This window comes from Zychaea mexicana, assembly GCF_025766255.1.
Source record: "Zychaea mexicana strain RSA 1403 chromosome Unknown BDB00scaffold_56, whole genome shotgun sequence".
Classification (NCBI taxonomy): Eukaryota; Fungi; Mucoromycota; class Mucoromycetes; order Mucorales; family Lichtheimiaceae; genus Zychaea; species Zychaea mexicana.
Window position 1 is genome coordinate 82,219 of NW_026516719.1, and position 19,402 is coordinate 101,620.

Below are 19,402 nucleotides of genomic sequence, written 5' to 3' on the forward strand. Positions count from 1 at the left end.
AATTTAAATGAGCAAAGAATCAGACTGTGCAATAGAGAAAGTGCCCATCATAGCGAACAAGATCAGTACAACTACTACACTTCTGTATTGTGCTGTCATGCTTTTTCTCTATTATGTAACTGCAGTGCAAAATGAATACCACGACGACGACAATGGTTATGCATGCTGTAGATGGTTTTGTAAACTTTACCATGCAACTAAGTATGTGCGTTACAAAAAAGCTGACTGCTCCCTGAGCTATTGTTGCTAGAGCAAAAGAAGATTGGATTCCACAGACAAGGGCTCCATCATGGTATTATTGGGCTATTGTACTACTGCCACTAGTATTGTCAGGTTGTGACATAATAAAGCTTTATGACGTAAGAGTATTTACTTCGACCTGGACAGCTGTCTATAAAGAGGAAAAGTAGAGGGGTCAACATTAAAGTGATGCGTATGTATGTAGAAGCACTTGCTGACAATTTGCTGCATAGAAAACGACAACTTTTGTCGGTGCTGTCATCATTGTTGTCATTATCACTATAGTAATAATTGTATCTTTGGAAGCATGTGCTGGTTTTTCTAATATCAATGAGCATCACTATTGCTACCGAGTGTTGTTTGCAAAAATCTCTTTTCTCCTCAATTCATTCATCTTAGGGTAAATTTTTTATCAATAGACACCAAGTAAAAGAGATATGGAGAGAAAGCATGTTTAAGCATGTAACCATCTTGTTTAGCACATGTTGTAATGATGATGATGATATGATGTCTATGTGGTTCTTGCTGCACGTACGTGGTTGTAAATAGGGGCAGCACGGATGGAATTCTAGGTCGTCTACAACCAAAGTTTAAAAGAATATCTAGTCAAAAGCATTATATATCTATGCAGCCCATCATGAAAGCAAAGGGAAAAAGAAAAGTCGAGATAATGACCCCCATACAGTATGTTTGTAAGGATGAACGTAGAAGAGACGAGCACGATGTTGGATCGCTATCCTGTTCAAGTAAAGGGGATAAAGGAACTGGATGCAAGAGCATTTTCATACTCAGCGATTCCCCAAGAAATTTTACTGTGATCTAACTATTCGATACCACATAACACATAGCTCACACCAAATATTTATCGTGATGCTGTCCTGCCGCACAAAATAATTATCACTACAATATCCATCATAGCCCAATTTGTTTGCATTTGTTCCAGCTAGCCGAAAAAAGGAGAATTATGGTTTTAAAAAGGTTTTTTATTTATTAAAATATATGAAAGGGTATCGTAACTATCGAATTCTTGAAGAGAACCTGTATGTAGTAAAAGAGAAAGATATCAGTTATGACTGATCACTAGTAACATCCACATATGTCACATTTCTTCCTCCCTCCCTTTTCTTCCTTTCCGTATACACCACCCAATCTCAGCAGAAGGTAATGGAAAGCTTTTTTCTTTCAGTAGAGTTTGTAAGGTAGCGGTTGTTTTTTCCACATCGTCATAACGACTCGAGCCAAATGCCTGGATCATCCTTTCGAAAAAAGCTTTTCATAACCTCCCAAATTCCCAAACAATATAGAAAATAAAAAAAACTTACCGATAGTGCGAAAGAGCAATGATTAAAGCAAGAAGTCGCGTGCGCGTCGCTTAAATAACTTTTTTTTGCGGTCATTAAATGAGAAAAAAAACTTTTTTTCGTCGCCGATTAGAGTTTTTGGGTGGCTTCAACGGCATTTACCAGCCCGCTCAATTATCCCGCACCCAATAGCCCGCTCCATGTGACTGGTTGAAAGAAGGAAGATGAGAGCGAGGGTGTTGTTATTATCACGTAAACAAAAAGAAACGGGGATATCAAACCAAGCATAGTGGACCGGGTGATACGCAAGTCAACCGGGAAATTTGCGAGGTCAGCCGGATAAGAATAAGATTAGATGACTTGATGCCTCGGTTCGCAAAAAAGGACCATACGATGACAAAGCACTATGAATATTAGCGATCCATTAGAAACGTTACATCAACATGACGGTGACGATGACATTATACACACAACAGTATTATACGCGATTATATCATGGTATAACATAGAACCTGGCACTTATGCCATCGTTGACAGGAGTCCATATATAAAAGTGGAGAAACCCAACGAAGCAACATCAACAACAGGCGAAGCAACAACAAGTGTAAGTAAAACGATGATGATCAGCGGTACACTTCTGACTGTGTCCCTGGCCTTGATGGTTTCCATATTGCTGGTGAACACTACAATCACCATGCCGATGGCAGCTATCCTTTTCCTTGCCTTGTGCCCACGGACGGCGGTAACACTGGTGACCAAGCCACGACCATGGTTATGGTGACCTACACCGAAACTGTCACTCAGACAAGCACTACTACACAGCACCCAATCAACAACGGCGGTAACAGCAACGATAACAACAACGAAGATGACGCTGCTAGGTAACGAATTCATTCTACTGTGTCTCCGTGGCTATTATTCCGTGGTTCATCTCCATAGTTATTATCCCCATGGCTCCCAGTTTGAAGAGCACAGAAAATGAGCCTACTATTTTTTCCTTTTATGAAAACAAACACCAGCCTCGCAACTGGTTCCACAATGGCTTTGACTCTGGCTGCCACTGCAGTAAGTTATACGGCTTGGCCTACTACACACCAAGTCTCTTTCTAAAATTGTGCCCACAAAACCTTTTAAATCTCTACCATTTATCCATCTATAAAAAAAACCGTGGAAAACTGGCTTTGTTGTGAACGTTGCGGTGATTGTTATGACCGATTCCTGTTATTCTATATGACCAAAACAGGGTGTCATGATTGTACAACCTGATCCGCTGTCTGCTGGAAAAAAGGAAAAAGGGTTGCTCAGCTTATGCACGATTGTTTGATCCGAGGTACGGTCCGATGGAACACGGACGTGAACCCTTTGGGTACTGCTTGCAGTTCTTTTGGTGCTGGTTCAAATCTCAATTTTATTCTTTTCACACACACCCTCTCTCTCTCTCTCTCTCTTCCTCTCTCAACCGTTCTTTTTGTTACACATATACGCATATTCATTCACATAAAACGTCCTTACTGATGGGTCAAGCTACCGACAACAACTATTACAGTAGTCCCCCGCAACAGGGTGAAGCAAGTTCATACGCACCACCGCCACCACCCACGTATCAACCACCAGAACAACAACACACTTATCCGCCACCGCCACAACAACAGCCAGCAGCAGGACCACCCCCACCTGGATCCACCTATTATGCTCCTCCACCACAACCACCACATGGTGGCCACCAGCAGATGCCTCATGTACCGAACCAGCAACCTATTCGTAACCCCGTCGTGCAATTCTATGCTCCTCCCGACAACAGATCTCTTGCCATGAAACGCCGTTTGTTTTCATTTCTATGCTGCTTCATCATTATTGGCCTCATTGTGGGGTTGGCAGCCGGCTTAACTCGTAGAACTTATGGATGTAACTGGTAAGCTCAAGTACTTTCCGTAGTTGTTATACAAGTTTACGTTATGTCGTCACGATTACATAGTAGTATACTATGCATAACGTAAAAATTTGAGGGAGGATGACGTTGTGCGATAAGAATGTGTGACATGTTTTTATATTACTGATGCATCCTGCATGATTCTTTTTCAAATTTAATATCTCAACCTTTAGCCGATACAATGCAGATTGCTACCGACAGTATGGTATGTTGTTTTTGATTGCCTATAGGAACAAGGCCACGTTTGCATTTGATGTGTAGTATATAGTATATAGTTTATATTTCCCTGGAACTGAAGAGAACCCCCCTATAACCTATTGCTACTACTACCTACATACATCACGTTATCACATACACACTCATGTACAGACGCAAGCAACAGTAGTCGTAGTTCTGACCATGTTCTCGTTATTTTTTCTATATTTTTCATTCTCATACACCCTGTAGGTACGAACTATTACTGCAGTCGCAATTGCCGGTGCACACGCTTCTGATACATCATGCATTCCATAAACCTAAAGATGTAATAACCCTTATTATGCTGCTAGTATTATAATTATAATTATTCCTTAGTATTAATATTACGATAATAAAAAATGCCCCTCTCTTTCATCTCCTCCTCAGATGCGTACCTACCTCGCCCTCCTTTTTTCTTTTTTATAATTGTTCCACCATCGGAAGTAAGGGGTCGATTATACACAGAGAGTGTGTACACAACCAAGGGTGAGAACTGCTATTCACGCAGTAACTATGTGACGTTAATACTTTTATGCGGCTATAACGAAATAGTAGTTTTGGTGGCGTATTGTGTGCGTCGTGAGTTCATAATGAGAGATTTTAATAACGAAGAGCTCCTAGAAAAAAAAAGGCATTTGATCATCAACGCATATTTTGCCCCATCCTTGAAAGGGAAGAGAACGGGAGTTCGTGAAAGGGAGAAAGAGATAAAGGGAAGGAATAGTACGTATTAGACTTTAACGTTCCCTGTTCACCCGTCTTGCATTACGAGCTGTAAGTAACTCATGTACGAATTTTTCTTTTATGAACATGCATACGTCTAGCAATGGTACGTATATCAGTCGGATTGTAATCATGTATGCGCAGCCCTAGCGAGAGAAAGTAGCAGTAGAGCTAATGGCGTCTTTTTTTGAGTTAGTGTTATATGCTACTGTAGTAGTATCAAGTTTACTTCTGCGATCGAACAAGAGATATTAATTTTTACTAGTAGTAACAGAAATGCAACGCGTTGATAAAGGAGGAAAAAGGATATTCTTATTCTATTCTACACAGAATATCCAATATCTCTGAAGGGTACACGGACAATGGTTTTAGCAACAAATCACAGACATTTTTCTTGGAATTTCTACTATTTATTTTTTTGCGGGAGGATCAAGGGCCGGACCGAGGGGTGGGATGCTAGTAGTAATATGTACACAAGCTTCAGCCCTTACTATTTTTATGGATCGACAAAATGTCTGTTCAGAGCCTTCCCCACCATAATTAATAATACTGTACCAATGATCGAAGATTATAATGTTAACTGAGAACGATAGATGATGTATAGAAAGAGGCGGAAAAACCTTTATGTAGGTATCATGCGTACGTATAAACAGAGTGAACCCTGCATACGCAAAAGAAAAAACTTAAATGTTGTAGTACTATGAAAGACCTCATAGACGATTCATTTCACTATCTGCATAATGCAGGAAAGTGGGGTGACTTTTTTTTTGGAGCATAGCCAATAGCTCTTTCAGCCCTTTCACACTGCAGTTAGTCATCGTACTATACTTACAGATACATCGCATACAGTAACATCATAGGCAATTACGCATTCATGTCACAGCATATATCATCCTCACGATAGAGAGCAGCAACCTTCCTCCAAAACCACTTTCTGAATTCGATTACATGCCCGTTAGGGTTCTCCCCTTCCATCGATGTATCATTAATACTTTGACTTTGCATTACATATTTTTTTTCCCAGATGTGTTGTTGCTGTTGTTTTCCGTGCCATGAGGTTCTTTTTATCCTCGTTTTGTTTGCTGTCGCCATCGTCATCGTCCTTGCTGCTGCTACAAATCGAACACGCATAATACACACGTTCATCATACACACGACGCTCCTCCTACCCCTCCTACACCACCCCCTCCTTCTTCTCTAACTATACCACTGCTACTGCTACTGCTACTACAGCTACAAGTGTATGCATATGCGTCCGTGGCTTGCTCTATCAAAAAGCGCTTTGATAGGGACCATAAGGATGATTAATGGAGTTCCTGCACACACAAGCACACGTATTACAGGGAGAGAACGGCCCCAAGTAAGAGCAGCAACCAGACACAACCTGCTTAGATGTACACAAAGCAGCAAGTAAGGATACACAGCCTCTCTCTCTCTCTCTCACTCTACCGGCAGATCGATGATTGACCCTGCATTAGGCGCGCAAAAAAACGAATTCACTGTTTAGTTCTTATCGTCATGAAAAATGAGAATTGTTCCTTTTACTCCTTTTTTTAAGGTTCCTTGCTAATAGTTTTTCTCACAAGCTTCTTATTTGGCTTTTATATAAAGGCAACATTAATTTCTTCTTTTTCTACTATTTCTCCATCACTCAGAATCTTGTTCTCACTTTTTTAAGCAACACTTATTACACTACTCCTACTAGTACTATCACATATTACCTACCTTTAAAACACAAATATGAAATTCTTCTCTGCTTTCTCTTCTTCACGCGTAGCTGCTGCCAGCAACAACAGCAATGATGATCATTGTTTTGCACCGGCCCCATACGAAAAGCCAACAAGTCGTAACAGTCTCGAATGGTTGACTCAGGTGGTTACACCTCATCGCCGTCGCCGAACATCGACCTCTTCTGAAGATAGTACCTTATCGAGCGCATCATCGATCTCGTCTGCTTCTTCCATAATGTCGCCCAAGTCCAGGGAATTCGAATCCTTGATTGTGGAACACCCTACGCGAACAGTCAGACTCAGCGTTACACCTGGTTATGCAGTTTAATTTGCAAAAGAGCTCCAAATCCAACAGCAACGGAACAAACGTCTCTCTTCCTCACATTGTGTACATACTACAAGTTATATAACCCCTCCTCCTCCGTTTCCATAACGCATTTAAAACTGTATATAGCATTACCTCTTCTTCCTCTTTCTACATACTACACTACTACTTCCATTAGCGTTACCGTTCTACTATTACATTGACAATGAAAATTGCAGCGTCCTCCTGCTCTTTCTACATTATAGCTTACTCCTTCAACCCATTTATATAGCACCTGCAAAATTAAAATATTTACTACTGGTTAACCTGATACGAGCTTGATTGTTGTTGTTGTTGTTGTCGTCGTCGTGATATAAGCATTTATCCCACTTATCGCCTCCTTTTATTGAACATTCTTTTGTTGATACATTTTTTGTTAATGATGCGCTTAATATGAGCCTTATAAAAGGAGCAGCAGGGCAAAATGGCAAGTAAAACAGGTACACCTACTACTACCTCTCCCACTCAATCCCTCCTTTGCTTTACTAATAACATAAGCCTGATTATATATGGCTATTTCTCACTGAGGCTCTGTCTCCATGTCCGGTTTTTGTCTTCCCCTGCCATGTTTTGCTCCTATCGTCCCAGGTAATCCTCTTGTCGAGACAACAACCAATATACGCGAGACCTCCCACAAAAAATCATGCAAAAAATAATGCTTGTGTGCGTACGGGTTTTATTAAATACAGTGGGGGAAAGACAGGTGTTTTTTGTTGTCGTATGTTTCGTGCGTGTATGTAAGAGTGAGAGAGAGAGTGTGTGTGAGAGAAAGAGAGAGCGTGTGTGAGTGTGTCTCTTAAGCTTGTGGAGAAAGGATAACGAAGGGAAGAACCTGGGTTTGCGAGATATCGAGGAAAGCAAAATTCATATTTTTTGTCGTGTGCGTAATTGAGGATGTGTCAACAAATCGCTTTGCTCAATGGCAAAACTAAGTTGTTTAGACACCGAGAAGGAATCGTCTTGGGTCTTCAACCATCTCCTTGAGGCGCACCAAGAAGGTGACAGCTTCACGACCATCAACAAGTCGGTGATCGTAGGTAAGGGCAACGTACATCATAGGACGGATTTCGACCTATTCATAAATAACATGATCAGTATCCACCACCCTTCTTTAGCAAACCCAATCAAATCTAATCCAGTCCAGTACAATCATCCCTTCCTCTCTACCGCCCCTTTCTTTGAATATTTACCTTGCCGTTGACAGCAATGGGTCTTTCCTTGATACTGTGCATACCCAAGATGGCAGTCTGGGGCAAGTTGATGATGGGAGTGCCCATCAATGAGCCGAAAACACCACCGTTGGAAATGGTGAAGGTACCACCGGCCATATCCTCAATAGTGATCTTGCCATCACGAGCCTATGCCATTCGCAATGGTAAGTTGATACGGTACGGTAAAAAAAGAAAACACACATGATCCTAAGAAATACAAACCTTTTGACCCATAGCAGCAATGTTCTTCTCGATGTCAATAAAGTTCATGTCCTCAACGTTGCGGAGGACGGGGGTGACAAGACCCTTGGGAGTAGAAACAGCAATGCTCATATCAATGTAGTCGTGGTAGACGATCTCATTACCGTCAATGGAGCCGTTGATGGCAGGAATTTCCTCCAAAGCGACAGCCGAGGCCTTGGCGAAAGCGGACATGAAGCCAAACTTGACGCCGTGCTTCTTGATAACAGCATCCTTGTATTCAGAGCGGAGAGCCATCAAATTGGTCATGTCGATCTCGTTAAAGGTGGTCAAGGAAGCGGCGGTGTCCTGGGACTGCTTCAAGCGCTCGGCAATGCGCAAACGCATGCGGTTCATCTTGACGCGGTTCTCGCTACGGTTGCCGAAGACCTTCTTGCCCTCATCAGCAGCGGGGGTAGGAGCAGGGGAGGATGCGGGTGCAGCTGGGGGAGGAGAAGCAGCGGCGGGCTTGGGAGCTTCGGCGGGCTTGGGAGCTTCAGGTTCGGCAGCAGCAGCAGCAGCAGGCGTCTCTTCCTTCTTGGGAGGAGGAGCAGAACCTTCCTTGGGAGCATCACCCAATTCCAATTTGAAAAAGTCGGCACCCACAGCAACATTGTCCTCTTCCTGGGCATAGACCTCAATAATGGTACCCGAGGCAGGCGAGTTGACGGTGACATCAACCTTGTCGGTCTCAATGGTGGCGATTTCCTCGTCCTGTTGCACGAACTCACCGACCTCTGTATAAAGAAAAAAAAAAGATACCGTTTGTGTTAATTATGCTGTAGCCCCCCTTGAACAACTTCACACGCTCACAAGCATTGCTCTCTCTCTCTCTTGTCACACAATAAATATGCAAAGATTACTCACGCTTGACCCATTGCTTCAAAGTGCCTTCAGAGATAGATTCAGCCATCTGGGGGACTTGGACAACCTTGTCAGCTATTATCGCCAATAAAGAACACGTTAGTAGCTCGACTGATGACGCGTTGTTCTCTCCACAACCATTATTTACCATAGTATCTAACTTGGGTATGGGAGACACCGTTGTTTAAGGGAGAGTGGCTGTCGTAAAACAAAGATGTTAGGGCCTTCGTTGGACATTTGCACTTTTCTCTTACCAACCCAAACCAAACTTGCACTCTCTTTTATGTATTCTTTCCTCCCGTCCTTTGTTGTTTATTTTTTTTGGCACAGAGAGCCACCCGCGAGTTACAACAAAGCTGATTCTTCATATATAATTACCTGAGACGATCAGAGCGGACGTACAATGCAGTAGGCATTTGGACGTGCAACTTTCTAGTAGCCTGATGGGCGAGCGAGGGAGACGAGCGGGAAACCACACGACGGGCCGAGGCTGACAAGGTGCGCATGGCCATTGGTGCAATACGAGTAGACTGCATGACTGTATAGGATGCGTGAGTATATGAGAAAAGAGAGAGGGGAAAAAGCAATGTGGTTAAATGAGACCGGTATTGACGTCCAGCTCTGTTGAAAGACAAAGAGAAGAGTTGAAGGGAAAAGATTACGTTGAAGAAAACGTGTTTCGTAACAAAAAAAAAGCCGGGGTTTGCTGAGGAGGGGGACGGTTGATTGTTTTAACGCACCTTGGAAAATCGCGGAATTTCGTTATAATAGTCCGGCAATCCCCGTTGCTGTCCTTGTGAAAAGAAATTTCACACTCTCTATTTAATTACTTCTTGCAGCACCAGTGCCATAGTACATAAACCGTGGCTGATACAAGGTCATACACTCATTTGATTACATCACATCACATCACACCAGCAGCAGCAGCAGCGTCACGGCTGCTTACATCACCTCTTTTGTATACTTCTCTTTTAGAGTTCAGTTCTCAGGTATATCGACGACACTCCAAAGATTTACGAGTCCGGTCGTGCTTCATCAAGTGCACATCGGTGGAGTTCATTTTACTGCGTACAGCGAAAGCATAGAAGGAAAGGGGGTCCAAAAACTTTATCCAGCAGCTTCGATTTCGGGTCTTTCGGAAATTCTGCCCGGCTAGTCCCGTAAATTCACTCTTAAACCCCACACTTTTTCAACAACTAGCGTATGCACGTACGTACACGAAATTTACACAGGGGCCAGCTTGTCAAAGCGAGAGGGCTTTCCTTCTCTTTTATACTCTCCCCTTTATTTCCACCATTTTAACCATGCTCAATTGCCTTGGCGTGCAGGACGACGACCACTAACAATCACCGGGACGACCCATTGCTTACGAGCCAACAACCCAAACAACGACGCGCTTGCCAGCATGAACATTCGGTTTGCAAACGGCGGCAGGATGTCCCATGCCTCGGCCTGCGCATACTGACGTCGAATAAACCGGCTCAGACCACCAAACACGCGATCTGCAGGCACTGGCTCTACCTCCACCTGCGCATATCCCATGGCCTCCAACCGGTCACGGTATGCTTCAGCTGTCACCATGTTTTCTTTTGGAATACCGAGAACGTATCGTCCAACGATCTCGGCAATCCATCTTGTTCGCTGCTTCACAAGAAGACTTGGATGAACCGTCAGGTCGTACAAGCCCAGGGTACCGCCCGGTAAAAGATGGTAAAGTGCGGCTTGCAAAAATTTCCATCGCGTCACGTAGTGATAAGCAGAGTCGATCGAAATGATATGGTCAAAGGGGCCAAACTTGTCGATAACAGATGAGAGCTTGTCGTCAGTAGCAGATGCGCACAGGAAGTTGATACGATCGTTTCTTTGACGTGCTACTGGTGATGGTGATGCTTGTAGGCGTTGCTGTGACACACGCCACTGACTTATCTCATTGGTCAGACCCTGTTTACATATCTCTCATTAGATCAGCCGAGAATTTAGCCCCCACAACTCCCTTTATTTCTTTCGTCATACCGTAACTTTGCACTCATATCGATCTAGTTGAACGTTATCAAGTAGATGAATATCATAGCCCATTTCTAGCAGTGCCGACTGCTTATGTTCAGAGGATAAAGAAGCTTACCAGCTAGCATAAAGCATGAATCCCCACATCCATAGCCAACATCTATATAGTAATACACGCATTTGAGTTTTAAAAAACACGCACAAACAAACAATAAGGTTTGTGGGGAAAAGAACGACGTAGTGAGAAAAAGGGAGAGAGCGAGAGGGAGAGATGGCAGAGGAGAGATTACCTAATACGTTACTGGCATGTTTCATCTCCATGCGTTCAAGGACCGCTTCCACCAACTTCTCGCATGCATCCGAATATTTCATATGACACCTGTCGTCATCGCTACTCTTGCCATTGTCACTGTTGATGCCACCGCTTTCATTGGCGTCCCACAAGCCCATATTGAACCACAAAGTTTTAGGCGGAATTTCGAGATTAAACATTACGTGGCGAAGATTGTACATGTCACTGCCTTGTTGTGGTGAAGAAGAGCTTGTTTGGAAAAACAGTAACCATGCGAGACCGAATGCATGAAGATAAATTGCAATGTCGCGTAAAGGGCCCGTCGTTGTCACCAGGCATAAACCGGGAAGAAGTGCTGCGTATAGAGCGATAGTAGTAGGCCCCATAAGAAATTGTTTGAAAAAATCACAAAAGGAAAGGCTTTTTATCGAGGACTCGCTCGGACCTTTACACCTGTTAGAATTTGCTGCCCTAAAAAGCAGCGTTTTTACAGCATGACGCCGCCGTAAAGCGCTTTACATCATGAAATACATCTTTGAATACATAACTTGTGTGTCAGCTTCCTGTAGTTTATAATTACGTTGACGCCCAATGTTCTCTAGAAGCAATTCACGGACGAAAGAGAAGGAAAAGCGAAAGAGAGAGAAGAGGGATAGCTTATCAAACATGTTGAAGGAACACGAGAAGAATATCCTACTTTATCCTCCTAATTTTTTTTGGCAAACAAGTATTATATGCGACGACAGCTGTAGTGCATACAGGAATTATCACACTACAACTACTACTGTTCTTGTACTTGCCCAACATTCAGACTGCTTTGCAGTAGTAGTGCATATCACAGCGTAGAGTACGCTTTTTTAAAAGCAATATCAATTATGCCTCGGCGTATTCGGTGCACAAAAGGATGATCATCGTCAACATTTTGTAATTAGTGGGTCCCACCGTATCCCATCTTTACAGTAGCTTACCTCAACATCATATGTAAGAACCATGCATCTTCTCATTATCAGAAGATAGACCTCTCAGGACACTTGACAATTTGCAAGCAAGATTGTCGGCTGACAGAACAGTAATGATAGACAGTATATCGTGATCAGCTACAAGACTATATGACTTAGAACCTTCTTTTCCCTCGCAGCACTTGCCATCCCGAAATTCAAGGCTCAAACCTTGACCGCCGTCTGGTGAACGATGAGCAGCGCCTATCATATAGTTATGTATCTATGCACAAGCATGTGTAGAGCGATGCGATACACTGACTGGATAACAGCGTATATACTAATACCTCTTGTGCAAAATGCATGCTTACGACGAAACTCGGTCAACCACAAACTTTCCTGAATCATGATTTTAAATGGGTGAAGCCGTTCGCTGAATGCATTTTGTAATTGTTCAAGCGCATATATAGTATTCTCTTCTTGGACAACACCGTGTGTTCTTTTATCGCTTTTGTCTACATCTTAGTGCTCCCAATTGCCAACTACTCAGAAATACTGTTTCCGTTCTTTTGCCGAAGGGGAATTACACCGCACATGCCTATATGTAGCTAACAAAGTTATACGAAGCTTCGTATTATCCATTAAGATCAATAACACCTTTTTCATCCGAGATCTCACAACCCGAGTCTTTTCCGCTCTCTTCTCGTCTTTACATATTTTTAATCGCACCATCCGAATGTACTTCGAATGCATGGTAGTTCAGAAGCATCTTTTCCTGCCAGAGCTATGTCGCTTATACCGAATCGAGTAGCCATAGAATATTGGTTGAGATTCCATAACTTAGAAAATTCAAGGTTAGCAACTCAAGTAAAGCTCTAATCAATTGCCCATGAACTGCATAAATAGATATACTCGTCCTGATTTATTTTCAAAAGAAAAATTTCTCGTATTGCTTCGTAAGTGTAAATGAATTAAAAATAAGTAGGAGGAAAGGAAGATTACCACTCTGCAGTGTTCTTGCTGGCTAGTTCAAGTACTGTAACTACAAGAAGTTTAACAAAAGATCATGCTCCGGATTTTTGCCTCCCTCTACCCCATTACGATGCGCCAAAGGTAACACACATAACTAGCTAAGACTTTTATGGGTTGAATATAAGCTTCTTGTTTGTAACTGTGGGTGTATATATAATGCGGATCGCTGAACACTACTCGATGATGGTTGGGTCATTACTCGTCAATGCAACAACGTCGGAACTGTTTCAATGCTTGTTGATTGTATGTGAAGATATAGCCGATAGACTGGATAGCTACTGCTATTGCTCATAAGCGGCCTTTCAATGAAGGTGTACATATCATATACACGGCTTAATGTTCATTTGCAGTTTGGTGCTGTCTCCCCATATTATCTGCTATTTTCCTCACAAACAGCAGCTGTTGCTGGTAATCCGTATCATAGACTACACTAATGCACTAATTGATGATAAATATGTACAGTAACTAAGTGAAATACTAACTAACTGGTGTGTTTGTCCTGTGCCCGCAGCACCATAACATACATACAAAAGTAGATGCGGTGATCTCTATTGAATGAATCATTGTTTTCTTTTTATGTACATTACTTTCTGTGAAATAATAGCAATGGTGCGATTAGAGGAGCAGCTATAATTTTTGTTGCATACCTACTCTTAAGGCATATGCAGCTTGCAGATTTGCGGGTACTGTATGTAATATACAAAAACGATCTTTTACATGAATATCAATTGAATTAGCTAGTTCATCATGACCGCTATACTTCTCGCTGAATCAACCCACTTAACCTATAACTGTTTCTATTCCTGGTCGCCATGCTATATATCTAGTACTGCTACAGCTTTACTAATCCGGCTTTCACGGCCATCTTCGCGTCACCGGTTGTTCTTCATGATTTCAACTGACAAATAACATCATGCAGTTTGCGTCATCATATGTCTTGCCAGTGCCGTACAGTACTCGTAAAGTTGATGATAGAGGGTTATGATATGCGATATTACGTAAGCTGGTCAAGTCAGTGCCTACGTACCATATGTGGGATACATGCCACTGAATTTCTGCCTCGAAAAAGACTGTGAGTAAAGAACGTACTGACTAGCAAGCAGCAAAGGTTAATATCTACTCGATAGATAATGACGTTGGCATCCATTTAAGAAGCGTACAATGGTACCATTGTAGTTCTCTCTGTGCTTATTTGTATCTATATTACGAGCTATTATTGCTTCGCCTGTTCGTACCTATCAGTGGGGTGGCAGGGTACAAACAGCCTGTGCAGGGACACCTTGACCCCCCAAAAAAAGTTGACAGCGTCACCTACGTACTTACGCAGGTCTTTCCATGTTACACGAGCACACTGGGCACGCCGAGCAACGCGTCATTCATCCCCCAAAGCAATGACATTCAACCTGACATTTCCCTTTGCTATGTCACGTTCCAGGATATGTACGTGTACACACTACTCTCGTCTTCTTACACGGCTATTTCAAATTATTTAGGTCAAAATTGAGCAAAGACAGCATGTTTTTCCTTCTTCTCGTCATTGAAGTTGCACGAGGACTTCAGTATCAAAAACGAGCAAAAAAGCATGTCGGAACAGTCAAAGATGGGGAGACGTCCATGATATATCTCTCTGCGAAAACTCATCAATTATATCGCCCATGGGGAATGGGTTATCTTTCCGGGCGACTCCGAGTGGCAGCAGAATCTTTACACTCAAACCGCACTACCATATCACTTCTTAAGGCATGGACGTTTAAGGCAATCATGAGGCTGGCACGCTCTCGTCCCTTAATGTCAAGTCATTTGGGCTTTGGAAGTGCCTCTGGACCGTTAATTAGATGACGGACAAGTATTGATCGCTTTCATAGATCACAGCTTGTCTGGATGACATTGCTTGCATTATGCAACTATCTGTAAGGTTGCGTTGGTGCTCTCTTTGGCTTGTTCATCTTAGATTGCTGTACAAAACACCTTTATTTAAGCAGTTTATTATTTTCACATCTCGTAACACTGTCTCTTGTTTTATGGAATTTAGGTTTGAGGCAATCAAGCCGAGGACAAAGCGTCCGAATCGGCCATCTCGGCATCCAAATAAAGTTTAGCGAGCCTCTCACAAATATTGCCGACGTGAATGTGAGCACGTCGTCCTTCTACACATGTGTCTAAAGTATGGTTGTCGTGCTAAAGGTGGACATCAAAACCACCACCATTTTCTTGTTGTTCTTGTTGTTCTTGTTGTTGTTGTTGCAGTTACTGCTCTTCATCGTGTTTGTTATTGCTGTTGTTGCCCTTGCGGCTATTGCTCTGGTGGTATGGGTGCTTCGTGGTTCAAGGTGCCACCATTGTCCCGCTAGTCTTCTCCTTGTGGTGTTCTTGCTTTCCTTTACTTTAGAAACAATTTCATGAGTACAGTGAGAAGGAAGATAGAGTAGACGCGTGATCCAAAGCAAATTGTACACCAAGGACAAGTGGTGAGGTTCGGTAACGGTAGAATGACGATGACGTCGAGTGTCTTTGAAGCCCTTCTATTTGTTAATAGCCTTTAACAAACAGAGCTGCATCAGTGTTGGCTGCCTCATTCTGAATGTCGACTCCTTTGTTCCCGAATCACAGCATTGTTCGTGATAAAATCAATGTCACTTTGACGACGATCTCTAATGGCAACCATGTTGCTCGAAGCAAATGTCTTTATTGTGCAATTAGGAACGAGAATTACGAGTCTCGCTCGCATATATGAAGAAGGCATACAACAATATAAAACACCGCACAAATAAGTTCAGCGAACGAGAAGCATTTTTTATTTGATACATGATACTACTAATCAATAATAGGGTGTCGATGTCATAGGCGGTAACCCTCTACCACAAAGCTAGGGGCTTGTCTTGGTCGCTTTGTGGATCATCGAAAGTTAAATGGTATTGAGATGCCCAGTCCGGTCTCACCAATCATCCCCCGCCCCCCCACCTACCTTTACGCCTTCGTCGCCCGTGCCTACATAACAAGCACCACCACCCACCCACCCACCCACTTACCTTCAACCACCTACCTTGCATTTCCGTCGACCCGTGCCTACAAAACAAGCACCACGACCCACCCACGACCCACAAAAACCCGCGTTGGCCCCCCTCCCTCCCCACACATCCACAGAAAAAAGAGAGGAACTTACCATATGTGATCGTGAAAAAGTGAAAAGTGAAAAGTGAAAGAAAAAGCGAGGAAGCAACACGCTGCGGAAAGTGGGTGTCTTTTTATGGGCAAAGTTCATTTCCAAAAAGAACGCTGGTCTGGGGCCCAATGAGATTCTGAAGAAGGGACGCTTGCTTTTTTTTCCTTTCCTGTATCTTTTTTTTTGCGTACAAAAAACTAAAATAGGCAAAGATAAGCTCCGTGCTCAACAAAGCGCAGAACAATGACAGACGACAGTAACACGATCACGACGCGCTTTATCACACTTTGGCACCGTTTTTCATTACTTTCTGTGGTCGCATAGTTCAGTTCGCGAAAATAATGGAAAGGAAAAAAAAGTTGGTACGGAGGGTACGTTCCGACCAATCTGGTTTGCTTTTTTCACATGTATCATACTTCACGCGCAGCCTGGGAAAACCAGACAGATAGGATATAGGGTCGACGCTGTTTTTCTTGAAAAGAATCCCTTTCTCTGCATCCACCACGCTTGCCAGCTTACGATCATCGTTCGTTAAGCTGACCACCGAGCAAGCTCAATGCGAGACTAAAGACGACAAGCAGTCTAAAACCACACCTCCATAAGCGTATACAGCGTAGTGTTTTCGCCTGGACGAGAGACGTCCCCCAACTTTGGCTCCATCCCCCCCATCCAACCCCCACCCCCCAATTTTATTCACGGCCAGCACGGAAGGTCTGCGCATGAAGAAGCCGAGCATGACAGCAAAGTACAATGAAGACCCTGCGCAAAAAACATCGTAACTTGGCCTCAGAGCCTCAAAAAACAAGGGTTGAGTATGTGCGTGTTGCTACGAGCCTGCCCATTGCGCTGGTTGCAATTGTGTGAACAAAGCGCTGCGAATCTCTTCGCAAGAACAGCCGCCATTTCGCTCGGAATTGGTCAAAATGGGTGACGCGAATAAAATAAAATGTGTTTTGACATGCTTGTCCTGGCAACAAGCGGCTTTCGGGAACATGGATTGTCATGACTACTGAATGTTGTCATGGCAATAAGCAGCTTTCTTATGCAGCGTAGTTAAGCAAGCTTCATAAAGAAGGATGGTCACTGAGTGGTAAAGAGATCATGGGTGGAGTGACCCGGAAAAGGAAAATTTCGTTGAGATGTTTTGTGCAGATCAGAGCAACTACGAAAAGGAAGCAGGATACAGAAAGCGTGTTGTTCTTCTTCTCTTCATTTCTTACGATGAATCAACATACGATACGATAAACACCAAAGAGTATAGACTATCATAATTTGGACGACAACGACACAGCCACTACTCCTAATGAGAGCAATTTGATGCACCCTTGGTAGCATTAACAAAATTCAAAAAGTAAGCTATTTTACATTGACACGTACGCTCACTGACCTGAACACGTCTATTCTGTCTGCTATGATAGACTTTTGTGGGGATAAACCAATAGACGGATCGCAGACATGCCGGATATTGAATATTTCCAAGATGAAGAAGATGAAAAAGGTGGAGTTTGGATGCCATGATGATGGATGTTATCTTCCGAGTGAAAGGAGTTATTTTCGCCTTAAACAGTGTGTTCCTTGAAGCAGTGCCACCTTCGTGTGTTGAAATTGATTTTTGACAGGTGATAATTTGGTAAACCCAGGTATTTGGATCGAAAGGAAGTGTCGACTAATTACGAGAATAGAAGATTGTGAATACAACGGCTGGTTCTGATTATTCTCATTGTGATCGATGTTTGAGGGATTATTGATATTGATATGGCAGTGATTATGTATTGTCTATATCAGCTCACCAGTGTGCGTTGTTTTCTCTAATCGCATCATAGTAATTAATAAGACGGTGAGAAGTGGGATGAGTTTTCCGTATCGATTTTAAAAAGTCGTGTTGCTTACTACACACAGCTATCGTTTCTGTGTTATGTATATTTATCAAGAGAAGCCTTGTTACATGCTGCATTATGATAGTGCTATAATGCATATCTATATCTTTTTCATGCCATTCTACGGACGATAGTATGCATGCATAGTTAGTGTCTTGCTGCTGGTTGATGAGTTGCGCTTTTAGCGAGAGACTACTTCTGTACCGTGCTACGAGTCATCACTAGATAAATGATAACGGATGAAATCCTACATATTAGAAGCCACACTGGTAATACATATTGCTATACAGTATGCAGACTGCGTGTGAACAATGATAACGTTATCTTGCTGCAATTTCATAATGATGCACTTGATAGGTTCTCCTACTAAATGTTCATACGCGCGAACATTTTCTGTGCCATCTTACAACAGCAACTTTAATACAAGTTGGGTTGAAAGAAAAAATTATTGTGTACATGTGTCGTTTAGCCATTTTAACGTCCAGTTTGACAGAAACAACAGCCTGCACAACTTTGACAACAATGTCAGTACCGTATGGATCGGGTGCTAGTGAACTCACTGTAATGGTGCGTGTTGTACGCCGGAACGAAAGAAGAGAAAAGACTAAACTGCTGGCATTTATTACTATAAAAAGTTACATAGAAAAGCGTGCGTGTGGTGTGGCAGCGAAAAATTAGGTATATACGTGCCTGGATTCAAAATGTGCATTATCACCAATTTCGTGCCCTAGGTTTATTTACTGAGAACTCTGTGGTAGAGTTAAAAATCCGTCCTGCTACATTACATATAATATTACTATTACGTCTATAGTGTTAGCAGCAGCAGCAGCAGCAGCAACGGATGGTATCACGGTATCATATGCTACTATCCACACATTTATATGACCAAACGATTCCCCAAACATCATAATCCACTGTTGGGAAAACTCCATTGAAATCCAGGAATTATGATTATTTCTGCTAAGCGACGATCCCTATTGGAGGGACAGATAGTCATTTCGGCGCTCATTATCAGTAGTCGCCCACGGTATGCAATGCCGTTGAAAGCGATCCATAGACTAAGTCCTTCTTGACCTATTGGTAAAGGTGACATGAGCTTCGTGAACATTTCCGTACACTGACCGGATCAGTGGCTCAAACCAAAAACGTAGCCTTGGAGCGTTCATTATACGGGAAATCCTACATGGGTTAAAGCAAACGCATGTAGTCCAAGAGTAAACACACATTACTATCCCTACCAACTTTAATTGATATGT

General features: G+C 42.7%; 6 protein-coding genes across 6 annotated transcripts; 3 read left to right on the plus strand and 3 right to left on the minus strand.

Moving 5' to 3' along the window:
• Window positions 1-1,972: 1,972 nt before the first annotated feature.
• Window positions 1,973-2,491, minus strand: BDB00DRAFT_832000 (uncharacterized protein). The gene has a single exon (XM_053124174.1). The coding sequence runs from the start codon at window positions 2,433-2,435 to the stop codon at window positions 2,061-2,063; it is 375 nt and encodes a 124-aa protein (XP_052977843.1). The 5' UTR covers window positions 2,436-2,491; the 3' UTR covers window positions 1,973-2,060.
• A 452-nt stretch (window positions 2,492-2,943) lies between these two features.
• On the plus strand, window positions 2,944-4,072 carry BDB00DRAFT_832003 (uncharacterized protein). Its single transcript, XM_053124175.1, has 3 exons — window positions 2,944-3,453; window positions 3,645-3,676; window positions 3,919-4,072. Exons 1-3 carry the CDS (start codon window positions 3,056-3,058, stop codon window positions 3,963-3,965), a joined length of 477 nt encoding a protein of 158 aa, XP_052977844.1. The 5' UTR covers window positions 2,944-3,055; the 3' UTR covers window positions 3,966-4,072.
• Window positions 4,073-5,581: 1,509 nt separating this feature from the next.
• Window positions 5,582-6,080, plus strand: BDB00DRAFT_480598 (uncharacterized protein). Its single transcript, XM_053117543.1, has 2 exons — window positions 5,582-5,841; window positions 5,910-6,080. The coding sequence occupies exons 1-2, from the start codon at window positions 5,675-5,677 to the stop codon at window positions 5,986-5,988; spliced, it is 246 nt and encodes an 81-aa protein (XP_052977845.1). The 5' UTR covers window positions 5,582-5,674; the 3' UTR covers window positions 5,989-6,080.
• Window positions 6,081-6,171: 91 nt separating this feature from the next.
• On the plus strand, window positions 6,172-6,489 carry BDB00DRAFT_874145 (uncharacterized protein; the record flags this gene model as incomplete). Its single annotated transcript, XM_053127186.1, has 1 exon — window positions 6,172-6,489. One exon carries the CDS (start codon window positions 6,172-6,174, stop codon window positions 6,487-6,489), a length of 318 nt encoding a protein of 105 aa, XP_052977846.1.
• Window positions 6,490-7,462: 973 nt separating this feature from the next.
• On the minus strand, window positions 7,463-8,889 carry BDB00DRAFT_766717 (dihydrolipoyllysine-residue succinyltransferase E2 component; the record flags this gene model as incomplete). Its single annotated transcript, XM_053119610.1, has 4 exons — window positions 7,463-7,597; window positions 7,716-7,883; window positions 7,959-8,713; window positions 8,844-8,889. 4 exons carry the CDS (start codon window positions 8,887-8,889, stop codon window positions 7,463-7,465), a joined length of 1,104 nt encoding a protein of 367 aa, XP_052977847.1.
• A 780-nt stretch (window positions 8,890-9,669) lies between these two features.
• BDB00DRAFT_832015 (S-adenosyl-L-methionine-dependent methyltransferase) lies at window positions 9,670-11,570 on the minus strand. The gene is made up of 5 exons (XM_053124176.1): window positions 11,135-11,570; window positions 10,963-11,004; window positions 10,854-10,876; window positions 10,170-10,781; window positions 9,670-10,050 (listed from the first exon to the last, which is right to left on the minus strand). Exons 1-5 carry the CDS (start codon window positions 11,520-11,522, stop codon window positions 10,030-10,032), a joined length of 1,086 nt encoding a protein of 361 aa, XP_052977848.1. The 5' UTR covers window positions 11,523-11,570; the 3' UTR covers window positions 9,670-10,029.
• Between the last annotated feature and the right edge of the window lie 7,832 nt (window positions 11,571-19,402).

Excerpts from the sequence above, each read along its gene's own strand:
- BDB00DRAFT_832000 (XM_053124174.1), bottom strand. The coding sequence starts at position 2,435 with ATGAATTCGTTACCTAGCAGCGTCATCTTCGTTGTTGTTATCGTTGCT.
- BDB00DRAFT_832003 (XM_053124175.1), top strand. The coding sequence starts at position 3,056 with ATGGGTCAAGCTACCGACAACAACTATTACAGTAGTCCCCCGCAACAG. Across the intron at positions 3,454-3,644 it reads AGAACTTATGGATGTAACTG|CCGATACAATGCAGATTGCT; the intron begins GTAAGCTCAAGT and ends CTCAACCTTTAG. Across the intron at positions 3,677-3,918 it reads AGATTGCTACCGACAGTATG|GTACGAACTATTACTGCAGT; the intron begins GTATGTTGTTTT and ends TACACCCTGTAG.
- BDB00DRAFT_832015 (XM_053124176.1), bottom strand. The coding sequence starts at position 11,522 with ATGGGGCCTACTACTATCGCTCTATACGCAGCACTTCTTCCCGGTTTA. Across the intron at positions 11,005-11,134 it reads ACATGCCAGTAACGTATTAG|ATGTTGGCTATGGATGTGGG; the intron begins GTAATCTCTCCT and ends ATTACTATATAG. Across the intron at positions 10,051-10,169 it reads TGATTGTTAGTGGTCGTCGT|CGTGCATACGCTAGTTGTTG; the intron begins CCTGCACGCCAA and ends TTCGTGTACGTA.
- BDB00DRAFT_480598 (XM_053117543.1), top strand. The coding sequence starts at position 5,675 with ATGCATATGCGTCCGTGGCTTGCTCTATCAAAAAGCGCTTTGATAGGG. Across the intron at positions 5,842-5,909 it reads AGATGTACACAAAGCAGCAA|GCGCGCAAAAAAACGAATTC; the intron begins GTAAGGATACAC and ends ACCCTGCATTAG.